General features: G+C 41.8%; 1 protein-coding gene across 4 annotated transcripts in view; it reads right to left on the reverse strand.

Moving 5' to 3' along the window:
* MYLK (myosin light chain kinase) overlaps positions 1–15,550 on the reverse strand; it is a 306,953-nt gene that overhangs the window by 110,909 nt on the left and 180,494 nt on the right. For all 4 annotated transcript variants that reach the window (XM_026647402.2, XM_024215844.1, XM_024215842.1 and 1 more), the window contains exon 12: positions 2,964–3,101. In XM_026647402.2, the coding sequence (XP_026503187.1) occupies positions 2,964–3,101 (138 nt within the window). The remainder of the gene's footprint in view (positions 1–2,963; positions 3,102–15,550) is intronic.

Below are 15,550 nucleotides of genomic sequence, written 5' to 3' on the forward strand. Positions count from 1 at the left end.
GCGTTTCTCCAATCTCTTTGCAGTAGGGAGTACCAAAGCCGACGTGCTCCAAACAATCTTTGCAGGATCTAGGAGCACATAGTTAATAGAGAGAACCACTCTCCCAGGGGCAGACGGCTGCAGGATATCCAACAACTAATGGGTATTCTTCTTCAGGAACTCCTGAATGCCCAGGGAAGCGGCCATGTGCCGCAAAACGTCCTGGTTGGCCTTCAAGTCCTCTGGCACTAAAGGAGAGGAAGAGCCAGGCACTGTCAAATCATCTGGGGACAAAAAAAGAGGCCATTAACTGCACCAGGCTGGATCCCGTTCCTGGACTGATGAACCTGGACAGGACAACTCTGGAGGCTCTGCAAGGGGAAGGCTGAATTGGTGCCTGGACTTGCAGCAGATCAACGGTCCAGGCCACTGATCTGCCTGGTGATCTTACCTTAGGGTAAGCTGAGGGAGTGCGACCTCTTCAACTGAGTGTCCTCCGGGTTCCATGGATCCCACTGTGGGAAAGAATAGGGCATTGATGGCCAGCAGGTGCTGGGTCAGGAGTCCCCATCCTGACCACAAGATGAGTGCCAATCCTGGTGCCCATGGTGCTCCATGAACAGCCCTCGATGTATGCCAGGTGATGGAGAGTGGGAGGAGGAAGAACCCAACCTGAACGCCAAGGAGTCTCGGATTCCCAGGGATAAAGATGGAGCCAGCCCTGAAGGTCCAAGTAACTGGTTTGACTCATCCGCCGTCACCCAGAACAAGGGAGGGACTGGCTCCAATGGTGGAAATGGTACCACCAGCACCGAGTACACCTCCGTTTCCGGTGCTAGGAGTGGCGTCAACCCTGAAGCCAGGAGTAGTAACAATGTAGCTGACAGCGATGAAGTGGAGGGTGGCGAGTGCTGCCACAGTAACATTGGTGGCACTGAGCATAGCACAGTAACAAGGAGTTTCCTGGTGCTGAGGCGGTCCCTTGCACAAAGCCTGGCACTGCCCCACTTCCATAGACCACAGAAGGGAAACACTGCGGTGCAGTGCCAACAGACACAAAAGTTCAGTGGCCCACCCACCCACCAGGGCTATAACCTAGGTTAGCCCTGGAAAGGTTCTGAACTAAGGCAGAGGTCGGGACAGAAAGGCAGAGGAGGCCCACTGCAGCCTGATACGCCACCAGCGTGGAAACAACCGCTGCCGACATCACCCTTATACGTACCAGACAACGGACACTCCAGAGCTGGAACCGGAGTAGACAGTACAGGGTCTCTAACCCCCTACACAGTACTGGGGAGTGGTGAGAGGGACCTGCTCCACCTTGCATACTGGCAACAACACTGGGATGGTCCATGCTCTTTCTGGAGGAGAAGAGTCTCCATGAGACCCAGAGTGGTCTCAATTGGTCTCATGCGACCTTTTCCTTGGCGCACATGAGTGGGATCAGCTCCTCCATCTCTTCAGTGAGGCACCAGATCCAGAGTGCGAAACAGCAGCCGTTTCAGAACCCGAGGGCAACCTTCAATCTGATATAGGCCTTGGTGCTGAAGCAGGCCGCATGGCCGGCAAAAGTCCCTAGCCACCTGAGTCCATTTTGTGGATGATTTACAAATTGAACACGGCTCCCTGACATGGTCCTTGCCCAAGTACAGCAAGCATAGTACATGGGGTCGCTCCCCCAACACAACAGACAATGTTTAAACCCCAGTGAGGGCATCACCAGGGAAATACTTAACTAAAGCTAATTCACAATAAATCTTAACACACACTAAAACTAAGGGTACTAACTACATACAACTAGAAACGTCACTAAACGATAGAGAGAGGGATTATGAAGTTAAGAACCACACAGAGCTCTGACTCCAGCCACAGGTAGTAAGAAGGAACTGAGGGGGGTTGAGGCGGTGCTGCCTCATATAGCCAGGGGAGGGGTAATGAGCATCAGGCATAAGCACTGTCTCCTATGGGTACTGTGAGGCAAAATTCTCTGGCTCCAGTGTGCTGGATCCTAAGTGGAATACACAGCTGCATCTACTTGAAGCAGCAGATGAACACCAAAAGAAACAGATGCTAGCTTAAAGCAGAAGTCCCCAGTGAGAGCACAAAGTACAATGACAACTTTTGCCCAAAAGGCTGTCTCCCAGTCACCTACTCTAATTATTGTAACAGGCAAAATTATTTCCAGTAGAAGGTTTTCCATGAGATGTTGGTTGCTCCATAGGGAAGATCTTAGCCAAAAGGTGGTAGGGTTGGGGTTTGTTTGTTTTTAATAGCTCAACTCTGGGTCAAGTAGGTGAGACCCTTACTCACACTGAGTAGTACTTTACCCCTTGCACCATCCATATGGAATAAATAGGACTACTCAATAGTAAGGTACTACTCAGTGTGAGTAAGGGAATTAATCTGATACTTGATGATTTAATCTTCAAAGAGCCATGGATGTCAATGGAGATGTCTGTGATAGGAGGTAATGTTGAGTATTTTTTAGTACATCTCTTTGGAGATAAAAAAAAATAAAGGTGTGAGCTATAAAATGACATTTTAGACTCTCTGATCAAAGTTAGCTGCCAAAGATTTGTGTTACCAAAGTTCATACTACGGCTGATCTCTCTTCTACAGCACTAATCTTGCACCAGCTGACAGCAGTTCAATCTTGTCTGGTTCACAGCACAGGCTATTATGAGCCCTTCAAGACTTAATTTCAGTTCAACAACAAGGAGTTGATATTATTCTGCTTATTATTACAATAAAGAGATCCTTCTACAGATCTGAACATTAACAATAGACAGTGTTCATCCACCTTCAGGTTCAGTCCAGACGACCCTGATTCTTGCTTTGTTAAAATTGGCTCCTTGAAGCATTATATTTAATTACAAAGTCTCTCTCACTAAGATATAAAAGGCAAACACTGCACATTTTAATTATTTGGTAGGTCTAGCATCCAAGGTTTTTCTTTTAAATAATGCTGATACTTGGTTACTTACCTGATACTTCCACAGTCATTATTACTTGGCTTCCATCCATTACCTTGAGGTCAGTCAGGCCTTTAAGGAAGACTGGTGCAAAGGTCTTGTTAGTCTGGACAGACTGTGTGCTTTCCACTTTCTTGCTGCTTTTCTTTTCTGTGGAATCAATGGAAAAACAGAAAGGTCTCTTACTGGGAACTCTCACTATGCATATTAGCTGCTCTTTGACTCAGGGTGATTTCAGTTGGGTGGTCTCAGTCCAGTTCTTGAACAGGTATACACGTCACCAAAACCCACCACCAACATGGCAGCCCCAGAAGAGAGGCCAAAGACTGAGTGAAAGTATTGACTGAAGTAACCTCCCTCCCCCAATCCTCCCAGTTCAGAGTTCAGGTATATTGGCAGGATAGCATGGAGAAGTTTGAACTAATTTTCCTTAATACACCTCTCCTTATGCAGGGACTTTCTCTCTATAGCTGACAATCCAGTTCCTTTCATGAATGCTCAATTCATAGTGGAATATGGAAACCCACCTCACCCCCGTCCTGTATTACACTCAGCAAAATGTGCAATGCTGGGAAAGATTTCTTCCTGCCCCCTGAGGCAATCAGCTTATGCCCTGAAGGATGAGCCCTGTTTATCCTTACTTTAGGGTATATAACTAAACTACAGCTCCTTTAGTTAAAAATTATCCAGGATTGCTGGAGACTCCTACTACAGTCTGTCTGGAGGGATTCATATGGTGTGAAATCCGCTTATTTGGCTAGATCCTGACAGATGCATCAGATAAGGGTAGGTACTTCTGCTCAAAAGCTCAAAGGAAGGGCATTTATGGAGCCAATGTAATGGTGGTGGCCAAATATAGCAAGCCATCAAATATCTGTCAGTCACTTGGGAACACTTGCTGTTTGATTTATCTTGTGAGCTCGCTGAGGGTAGAGATTGTTTTGTCTTGTACAATGACAAGCACACACTCATGGCCCTCCATAAACAAGAACAGCTTCTTTTGTGTCTGTTCCCGTCCAAGAGATTTTGCCCTAATTCTCCCAAGAGTGTTTTTGTCTAAGAGGAACCTTTTCTAATGAGGTTTTGTCCCAGAGGCTTATGGTACAGGAAGTTTTTCCCATAGGGATGGACAGAAAGAGATTGAAGCTTGTTTGGTAAGAAAATGTGGGAACTCAGACCTACTGCAGCTGAATTTAATGGGCTTAGCTTTTGAAATGCCTCGTTTTCCACCATGCTTCCTTTATCTAGCACCTATTTGCAGTGCAAGTGGCATTGTGTAGGTAAAATGGTCATGATTTTGGTTCAGGCCCAATTCCGGTAACAAGCTACAAGGGTCTGTTAGCTCCCCCTGTATTTCGTTCTTCGCTCATGGAGAATGTTAGAGAAAGGAAGTGCTGGAAAAGGACTGCTGCATTGTGCAATCCAAGCTAGTTTCCTCTGCTACATTTCTAATGCCTGGCAAAGCACCACACAGAAAGGAATACCGATCGGGGAGCGGGAGGACAGCCATTAAAAGGGGGAGAAGGAGACAAAAAGAATGGGGACGGGAAGGGGAGGAAGAGAGAAATAGGACAGGAAATAGGAGAGAGTAGAGACCAAAAAGGACACTGAGAAATAATGCCCTTTATCCCAGCATCCATAACACTTTACAAATACAGAGAGAAGGAAGAAGTGCAAAGAGGAGGAACGGGACAGGCAAACTAAAAAAGAAGGAACACAAAGGGTGGAAACAGCATTGTTACGAACAGTGCTCCACTAAGACTGACCAGGACATTTACTAGAACGTTTGAGTCCCTTGTTCAGTATAATCTAAACAGGTGAATTTCTGTTCTGTTATCAAGAGACGAGACTACACAGTATGCCCAGAATACGTTAAACTGGTTTAGTCACTGCAGAAGGAATATGTCAAAAACAAAACTCAAAAAACAATGTGTCAGCAGCATTAACTCCTCCGAATGTGCACCACAAAAATGCATGTTTTATGCACTGGAATAAAACCAGCTGTTTATACAAAGCTGTATCAAAGTTAAAGGACATCTGCAGTGGTGGTGAAGAGCAAACCACTACAAATAATTACATCTTAAATATAACAAAGAGTGATTACAAGTTTAGGCTCCAGTTTCGCAAGTTGTTCCAAGCAGATGAACCCCGCCACACACATGCAGTGTTGACGATTTCACAGGGGCTGTGTGTGGAAGGACGGCTCTACCCATGTATAGTAACTTGCAGGATCAAGGTCTAAATAGCAATCTGCCATCATGACTGGTCAATGCTGACCTATAGTACCTGACACTTTAAGGTGAAGTGCAGAGAGCGAAGCACCGCTTAAATCTCAGAAACAAGGCTTAGGTTGAACTTAAGCAGTGCTTAGGCTTGTATCAATCTCTACACAGAGGTGAATTTCACCCTTACAGAAAGCTTAAAGGTATTTAAACAACATATGTTTAGCTCAATAACAAAAGAGCTGGAAGGGAAAGGGTAAAAGGATGTAAAGACTAGCGAGGGAGAAGAATTATTAAGGTGGGACAAGGCAGAAATGGAATGAAATTATGGACATGAAAAATTAGGCTGAATATCATAGGGGGGAAAAATTCCTGAAGCTGAGCAGGGTCTCTTCAGGAGCAGAAAGAAAGGCACTGTGTATATCATAACCTCTAGGGAGACATTCCTATCCTTATAAACATGGTCTGGATCAATACACAGACATGGTTTGTTTTAAACTTCTCCTTAAGAATGTAGTATTAAGCCTTTCAGATTTACTTTGAATGGTCCACTACTTAATTTCTCATTATATTTTATGACCAGTAGTGGAAATGACACTGTTTTCTGATGCTCACGCTTGTTAGAGTGCACCTAGGGCAGGGAAGGCAGCTCTGTAGCAATGGATGTGAGCATTTATGAGACTCTCACAGTGCTCGAATAGCTCCTTAATTGCACCTGTTTGAGTGAGAATTCCAAGGGAAATGAAAAGTGCAATCAAAGAATCATAGAAATGTAGGACTGGAAGAGACCTCGACAGGCCATCTAGTCCAATCCCTTGCACTGAAGCAAGACTAAGTATTGTCTAGACCATCCCTCGCAGGTGTTTGCCAGTTCTTAAAAACCTCCAATGACCGAGATTCTACAACCTCCCTAGGTAATTTGTTCCAGTGCTTAACTAGCCTTACATTTAGGATTTTTTTTCCTAATGGCTAACTTAAATCTCCCTTGCTGCAATTTAAACTCATTACTTTTTGTCCTGTCTTCAGTGGATAAGGAGAACAATTTATCACCCTCCTCTTTATGACAACTTTTTAATGTACTGAAGACTATCATGCCCCCTTCCACTTACAATTCTCTTCTTCAGACTGAACAAACCTAATTTTTTCAATCATGGCTAAGATAACTAGTATTACCATTCAAATTATGACACCTAGTAGTAGTATGACCATAGCGCCTAGGGGCTCTAGTCATAACCAGGACTAGGTGTTGTACAAACACAGAACAAAAAACAGCCCTTGCCCCACGGCTTACAATCTAATTAGAGTGCAATCAATGAACGGTTGAAGAGATTGACTACAAAGAAACCAGAACATACTTTTTTCAAACACACACAGCACTAACAAAACAGATTTAAACCCCACCACCACCAAAGATGTGTCTTACCGGGAACAATCTGATTTTAAGCTATTCCTGTTCAAACACAGTGTGCTGCATGCACTGGTATTTTAAAGCAGATTATCATAATTGCCATTTATTTCTAAACTTGAAAATGGCTTATATTATAGAGACTTAAATTCTGGATTTTAAACACCAACTGTTTAAAATGAAACCATGAATTCCATGTAATGTCCCCTCCTCTAAAAAGGACACAAGACACTGGATTTTAATTATGCTTAGGAAAATTGAATGGATATGCTGACAAAGGTGTGACTTCTAATGGACTCTAGACTCTGACAATATGGGTGTTCTCTTGTAGTCTCGCCGACTCTTGGTCTAAAGCCACACTTTCTCAGTCTGGGATCCAACTTTGCAATGTGATGTGCTGGAGTGGAATGCTTTACTCATGCGGCATGCTTGTGCTGGAGTATTAAATTGCAGGATCTAGGCCTTAAATCATTACCCTGCTCTCCTTTTGTAAATCACATATTGCAATACAAGGTTGGTGAGGTAATATCTTGTATTGGACCAGCTCTTCTTCAGGTCTCTGTGTAAGCTCGAAAGCTTGTCTCTCCCACCAACAGAAGTTGGTCCAATACAAGATATTACCTCTCTCACCTTGTCTCTCTAATATCCTGGGAACAACATGGCTACAACACTGGAAACAATAATGCATTACAGTAACTTAAAAAGCTATTGCAGACTGCATTATAATACTTCCGGACTTAGAACTTGTTAGCAAGGCTGCACAAGTATTTTCCTAAATTAGTTTGGAAGAAAACCTATTTTCTCCAGTTTCACACACACGTTATTTCACCTTGCATAGATTATGCTTAAAAAAATGTCTTGTGTTTTTATGAAAAAAAGACAAAACATTAACAGGGCCTCTATAATTCCAGGTTAAATAAATAACTCATGCCCATTTATGACGAAAGTAGACAGGCACTATATGTTTCCACCACGTATTGAAAATATTTAGCTAAGTATTTTGACTGATTTTTTTCCTCTTGGAAAAAGAACAACAGCTTGCAATGGGTCCTTGGAGAAACCTCAGGATTTAACAACCCACAAATGCAGACCACACCCACTCAAAACCACCACCAGTCACCAACTAACCACACACACATGGCACTGGGAATTTAACTAGTGACTTTCCAAACACTTGTATAAGAGGAGGGTGGGGGCGGGGATGGGACAAGAGAAACATAATACTCAAGAACAAAGGGTTGACAGCACATCCTATACAACAAGAGGCAGGTCTTGGGGTGGCTTGGGATTTCTCTCACACACACCCCTGCCCCCAAGCCCTTTCTGCCATATTAACCCCAGAGTTCAGATGCTTCTCTGAACTGCTTCCTTTTCAGAAATCAGTCTGGAAATCTGATGAGAGCAGTGTCTCACTAAACTTCTGGCAGAAACAACTTCTCCTATGACATTTTTGGGGCATTTCTGGTGCCAGAGGTAGAAAGGCAGTCAAATGGGAAAAGAGTTAATTGAAAAATCTGGGACCTCAACACAGGTTGGTTTGAGGTTTTGGATGAAGGCCCTTTATCCTCATCTCTGCCTGCACTCCTGGCCTTGATGCACCAAATGTGAAATGCAGTAACCTCAACCTAGGCTGGTGTTAAGAACTACAACAAACTACATCCTTTTGACTTCTCTCTTCCATTTTTTCTGATTCACTGTTCTGTTGCTTTATCAGCCTTAGCTTCTGGCTTTTTACTCTTAAACTAAATCTATCACATGAGAAAATTGTCGTGATGACAAAAATAACCTATTGAACTGTGGGATGTTTTTTTTTTTTAAATGAATTTCAGCATAGTTGCTGCACTCAGCTCTACTGAATTATGTCTTTACAATCCATCCCAAGTGCTAGCAATCAAGATGGTTAAACAGATGGTTAAATGGTCTGATGAAGCATTAAGGCAAATTTCATAAATCCGTTTTTAAAAAATGTAATAGTCTAACAGCTGGGATATATTACTGTAATTTATAAAAATAGGCACCAGTTTAACAACAGCTGTTTGCTTCATACAGGAGGCCAAATAATGCAGGACAGTATAGTCTATGCTATCCCTTGAATTAAGCCTGGGATTTTCAAAAAGACTATTGATTATCAATGGGATTTTGGTGGTGAACTCCCTTAGGCTCCATTGAAATTCCTAGTCTAAAAGTACTGATTTTCCTCCTATGCACAGAGCTTAATAATTCTTGCTGATATCTTAAAACCAGTTTTGATCTGAAGCTCACTGAATTCAATAGAAAGACTCCCTATGATTTCAGTGGGCTTTGGATCAATCCTTTATGAACTGTGGTGGATATATATAATATATATATATATATATATATAAAAAACAATTTTTAAAATAATAATCATACAACTCCTGCATTTATCTCTTCCTTCTGGTTGTAAAACTTAAGATCCTTGGGAAACAGAGTAATAGGATGCAGAGCCCAGAGGGAAAACAAATAGATTCCATAATTATCAGTCCAAAGAGCACAGTCCTTGGCCTGGAAGACTAGAAATAGAAAGGGAGGCATTTAAAGGCTACATTATACACCCACATGTATCTTATACCAAGCAGGAGTAATATAGGATTTTCCCACAGTGTTTCCTCTCCCATAATGATTCACTTTTGATTAGAAAAAAAACACTTAAATGGGCATCCAATTCTTTGTTTATTAAAAGAACTGCCAGCAAGTGCATTAAATCCAGAGAGATAAGAGACAAAGTTCAAATGCTTCTGACTTCCTACGAGAGAGGCAGGGTCCTAGCATTTTTGGAAAAGGACAGGAAAGAGATGCATGGCCTTTGATGCACTGGTATACAATTTCTATTCTGTCCTCATTTGCTTGTGGGCATAAATAATCAACGCTATGTAATTCACCTCTCTATAGCTGCTGTGCCAATTCTTTACTGTCTATAAAAACACCTACTCTGATGAATACTATTAATATTCTTAGTGTTCAGTGGTGACAAACATTTCTTCTATTCTCAATACTCTAAGTGGGTATAAAAGTACACACATAGGGCCACTTCCTTGTGAGGAGCAGAGAGCTATCAACCCCCCCCGAAATCACTGCAACTGCAGGATGCTCAGTTTGTCACAGGATCAGACTGTAGCCAGTTACGGTCAAGGATATGCAAAGAATGAAGTGTTTGCTGCCTTGTACTCAGAATGCTGCAAACCTACTGTTTAGTCTTATAAAAGACTTAATTATACCAGAGGAATCTGTTTGCCAGAGTCATATGGTAAAGCAGCCAAATAATGCCTAGCCTGACCCCTGCATAGGGACTCTCTGAGCAGCGTTTACCATTTATGGTGTTTAAATATTGTTTTGGCTCAAAGGCTAATAAATCAACTGAGCTGAAGAGAAGACTTAACTCCAGAGATCCCTCCTTGTGAGCAAACTCAGACAACGAAGCTGCAGTTTCCACTAACGTCTCTCCGACACAGAGATTCACACACATATGTACAGTTAAAGTTCTGTAGCAGCCTCCCCAGCTATCAGCTGGAATTACACACTTAGAAAGGAGTTCCACCTTCCTGTGCATTTCCAATGTAAATATCACCAGCTGCTGGCAAGTCGCAGATTAACAGAGCTGTCAACTTAATAAAAAAAGAGGGCTGATTACATAGAAAATTGGTATGGGTTGACATTCATCTAATTTGTCCCTCATTCTTCCTAAAAGTGTTTTTCTGGCTTAGACCTAAATTCATGTGGTCAACACATTCTCTGCAAGTTTTGCACAACTTGCAAATTTGGTTAAAATCACCACAAGAAATAATCAAATCTCTATGTGCTTAGGGCACTTAAGGCCAATTTTGCTTTTAAAGAAGCCTCGGCTTGTCACTATGTTGCACATGCATGCAATAGCAGTTAAAGATCTAGTGACATGACAGTTTCCTTTAGACACCCAACTCCCATCACTTATGCCTGCAGTCAACAGGGGGAGGGATAGCTCAGTGCTTTGAGCATTGGCCTACTAAACCCAGGGTTGTGAGTTCAATCCTTGAGGGGGCCATTTAGGGATCTGGGGCAAAAAAACTGATCCTGCTCGTGAAGGCAGGGGACTGGACTTGATGACCATTCAAGGTCCCTTCCAGCTCTATGAGCTAGGTATATATCTCCATATATTAATGGAGTGCCAGATTTAAATATCAGCTCTTTGGGGCAGACTTTTTGCTCTGTTACCACCTATGCCACCTCAGTTTAAGATACAGCATTTACATAGGTGTAACTGATGGCAGAATTTGGCTATTTAAAAAGTGTTTAGTCTTGGTGTGGAGATTTAGGCACACTTCTCCCACTAGTAACAGTGGGAACTATACGTATGGACAGAACAGAATGGACCTGCTAGCTGAGGTGACATATTTTAATTTTACTACAATCTGTGATATTTACTATCACCGAATATCAAGACAAGAATAACTTTTAAGAATAACTTAAAATACAGTGTTTGGAGTTAAACAAAGACAAAATTACATGAGCTAATAACCCTCATGTTTCAGGATATCAGTTGGGCTCAAGAAAAAAAATTCTCCAGGTACAGTATAGAAGTTTTACTTTTTAATCCACAACGTCTAGGTTAGCCACCATCAGAGATGTGACGCCAGACTAGTTGGATTGTTGACTTATTTGGCATGTTCTGTAAAGAGAACGTTGAATTATTGTGACCTTGCTTACAGTCAATTGGTTCTTAATTTGAAAACTGAATAGGTCTAAGAACAAACCAAGATCCAAGGTTATCCATGCAAAGAGTGGGTAACATGCCACTCATTCTATGATCTTCAATGCAACTGCAAATTAGAGGAATGTCTGGTTAGCTTGAAGCTACATGGAAATACTTCCCATAAAATACAACTGTACAAGCTTTCTAGGCTTTATTCCCTACCTCTGCCACTTTCACCCACTGTTGACCTACAGTAAGTCCCTTAACCTCTCTCTGCCTTACATTTCTCCAACTGTAAAATGGATAAATACTGCCCTCAGAGAAGTATTAAGCTTAATGTTTGTAAAACAATAAGATCCTCAAAGAATGGTAATAAATAGATGGTAAAATATTTAAATTACTGAATGCGTGGAAAAAATATACTTGTGCAATTAGACAGCAGTAGCCAGTACATGTCTTATAAATATTTTTGGAGATGCTGTAGTGTTTCTTCCACCCTATGGGCAAAATGTGTCCAAGGTGTGGAGGGCAGCATAAGATGCTTAGCATTACTTAAGCCAAGCATAGGGGCTGTGCGGATTTGGTATTCTGCTACCTGAATAATTGCACGTGGCTGACTCCCTTAAATGTTTACTGCACTCAGCTCTGGGGCTGGCTACAGATCCATGCTTACAGCAATCCAGTGGCCTCAGAACTTTGCACAAGTGTGGTAGAAAGGGGTTGTGTCCATTACTCCTGGCCAACCTCAATGCACACCATCTGCACAGAGTCCAAACACTCAGGTTTTGGGTGGGTGGGGTGAATTTCATCCTGAAGCAACTAGTTAAGGATACAGGTTTCTACTAATAGTAGGTTTGTGCCTTTGTTTGGCATATCCAAATGAACTAGTACAATCCTGTTTTTCTATTTCAATTCACAAAGTGCCCCTTGATTCAATCTCTGATCAGATTCGGTATGGAGATACCTAATGCATATATAGTGCTGTTCACCCGCAGATCTCAAAGCACTTTACAAAGGAGGTCATTGTCATGATCCTAATTTTGCAGATGGGGAAACTGAGGCACAGATAGGTGATGTGACTTGCACAAATTGAGGGGGAAACTGGCTGTGTGACAGGTCTGCAGAGTTAAATGGAGTCACACAATTTTCAGTCATGTACCAGTACCAACTTTTCTATACATAAAAATGTCACAAGTTTCACTCAGATATCTCGCAGTGCTGCAGGGCTAAAAATGGGGGTTGCATTTGACTACTGGAAAATGAGAAATTCATAGCACCTCAGTGAAACCAGGAACTCGCTTCCAGCCCTGGAAATTCCTGAAATAACATACTTTAAATCACTACATTTGTATGTATAGAAAAGCTCTTTGAGCTCAATTTTAAAGAATTATATAGCTCCCTTTGAGATCTGTGCAGCTGGTCTCATGGTAATTCAGACACCTAGCATGACAAGTGGAGGGACACAAAAATTAGCCATAGTGGAGAATGGGGGATACAAACCTTTCTATACACTCATAAAATATAGCGTTTCTGTAACACTTGTGGCATATATAGAATGATAGTGTGGTACAGAAGGCTGAGATGACCTGCCTAACACACCGTTGGCGGTGTCACCATGAGTAACTTTGATCATTCCCAACTTCTACTGATGAAGACCTTGGTTCAGCAAGCTACTGAATCATGTGCATAAGGGCTTTCCTGATTAAGAATTGACTGAAGCACATGCTTAGGTGCTTTGCTGAATGGGACCAAAGACTTTACACCACAGCCTTGTGTGGTCCCTTAACTATACATTCTTGCTGAGCAGGGAGGAGAGCTCTGCCTATCATCTTTGGCCTGATCTGACCCTACTCCAATGGAACATGATGTTCTAGGTCTTGACTGGATAGCAGAGACCATCTCTAGGGCCCAAACAGTTGGTGCGTTGTTGTTGTAGGAATTCAATTAGCAGTTTTCCAGAGCTCCTAAAACATTTGCAAGATAGCAGCATTGTGGATGTGAACGTTCAGAGACTTAGTCAGTCAGAAATGCAGCATTTCAGCTCTGAACCTCAAAAGTGACCTTTTGGATTGTGTTAAGATTTCTTTACTGGCTGTCCACTGCTGAGGGATGCCTTCAAAGCACACCCCATTAGTGGTCTCCGCTCCATATTTACCCCCACAATCTGTCTGATGCATGTATCACTTTCAGAGCCTTTCCCCTTTAGTCAACTAGCTAAAGACAGAAGTCTTGGTCAAGAGAAGCATCCTCACGTGACCCTCCATCTCCTCAGTTTCCCTAAATTCAAATCTCCCATTGACCTCCTCTGTCCATAAACTTGATGCAATCATTGACCCTGAACTTTCTTTTCCTCTCACCCCAGCAACTTTGCTCATACCCACCACTGGTTTAGTGCCATTTCTGCAGATATCCTCACTTACACCTTCTTATACTGTCCCCTGACACTCTCTCTCTCTATGGACTCCCCAGGCCTTCATTCTTTAGATATCAGTATGTACAGAAAGCTCCTCATAGATGCAAAGCAGCATATGCACATTACCCTAGCCTCAAAACTATCCCTTTGGCTCTCAGTTCACCTCAGGGACCTGTTTAATATACAAGGAAGGCAGTATGTAGCAACTAGGGCTGTCAAGCGATTAAAAACATTAATTGTGATTATTCGCATGATTAATCACACTGTTAATAATAGATTACCATTTAAATATTTTTGGATGTTTTCTACATTTTCCAATATATTGATTTCAATTATAACACAGAATACAGAGTGTGCAGTGCTCACTTTATATTTTTATTAAACATTTGCGCTGTAAAAAAACAAAAGAAATAATATTTTTCAATTCACCTAATACAAGTACTGTCATGCAATCTCTTTATCATGAAAGTTGAACTTACAAACGTAGAATATATAAAAAAAATAACTGCATTCAAAAACAAAACAATGTAAAACTTTAGAGCTAACACGTCCATTCAGTCCTACTTCTTGTTCAGACAAACAAGTTTGTTTACATTTGCAGGAGATAATGCTACCCTCTTCTTGTTTACGTCCCCTGAAAATAAGAACAGGCATTCACATGGCATCATTGTAACCAGCGGTGCAAGATATTTATGTGCCAGATGTGCTAAAGATTCGTGTATCCCTTCATGCTTCAACCACCTTTCCAGAGGACATACATCCATGCGGACAACGGGTTCTGCTCAGTAACAATCCAAAGCAGCGCGGACTGACGCATGTTCATTTTCATCAACTGAGTCAGATGCCACCGGCAGAAGGTTGATTTTCTTTTTTGGTGCTTTGGGTTCTGTAGTTTCTGCATCAGAGTCTTGCTCTTTTAAGACTTTTGAAAGCATGCTCCACACTTCGTCCCTCTCAGATTTTGGAAGGCACTTCAGATTCATAAAACTTGGCTCGAGTGCTGTAGCTATCTTTAGAAATCTCACATTGGTACCTGTGACATTATACTCCATATTCTTTATGAAAATATGCTTATGATATGGATATGACATAACTGAGATGTACTTTATGCAAGATGGCTCATGTAAGATATCATTGGAAAGGTTATGATTTAGCGAATGTGATTATCCAATTTGTACGCATGTCTCATTTCTGTAGTTAGGAATAGGGACTGTGTAACAATTACAACTGGGTGTGTATTGGGAAGACACCCACAAGACAACAGGCCATCAGATTTGATGGGCCATTAGGAAGAAACAACAAGACTGTGAAGAAACTAATCTCTCTCCCTCCTGGGAGGCATCCTGGGACCTAACTGTGACACTACTAGGTCAGGTGGTCTTGTCACCTGATATTAAACATTATCTTGGACCTCTTGTAACTTTCAACTAAAAGGGAAGGGAGGGGGGCACATCAAGTTTGTGAAACAAAGGATTCCTGCCTTATGTAAATCTTATTTAAGGGTGGGGAGGAAGGGAAAGGGGACTCTCCTCTTTTGCCTACCCAAGAAAGACAGACTGCTGAAAGTATCTGAAGGGACAAAGAAACCAACCTGAAGGGAAAGACAGGGGTCCAGTCTGTAAGAAAAATAACTGGAACTCTGAACTACAGAAACTCTGAATCCTGCCTAAATTCAATATTCAGGGTGAGAAATTACTATTTGTAACCAGTTTCTTTAGTGAAACAAGCTTAGTTTACGTGTTTGGTTTTATTTGCTTAGTAATCTGCTTTGTTCTGTTTGCTATCTCTTTAACCACTTAAAATTCACCTTTTGTAGTTGTTAAACTTATTTCTTGTTTATAATATAAACCCTTTTGTACAATTCATAATGGG

This window comes from Terrapene carolina, unplaced genomic scaffold, assembly GCF_002925995.2.
Source record: "Terrapene carolina triunguis isolate 2854851 unplaced genomic scaffold, T_m_triunguis-2.0 Scaffold62, whole genome shotgun sequence".
Lineage (NCBI taxonomy): Eukaryota > Metazoa > Chordata > Testudines > Emydidae > Terrapene > Terrapene triunguis.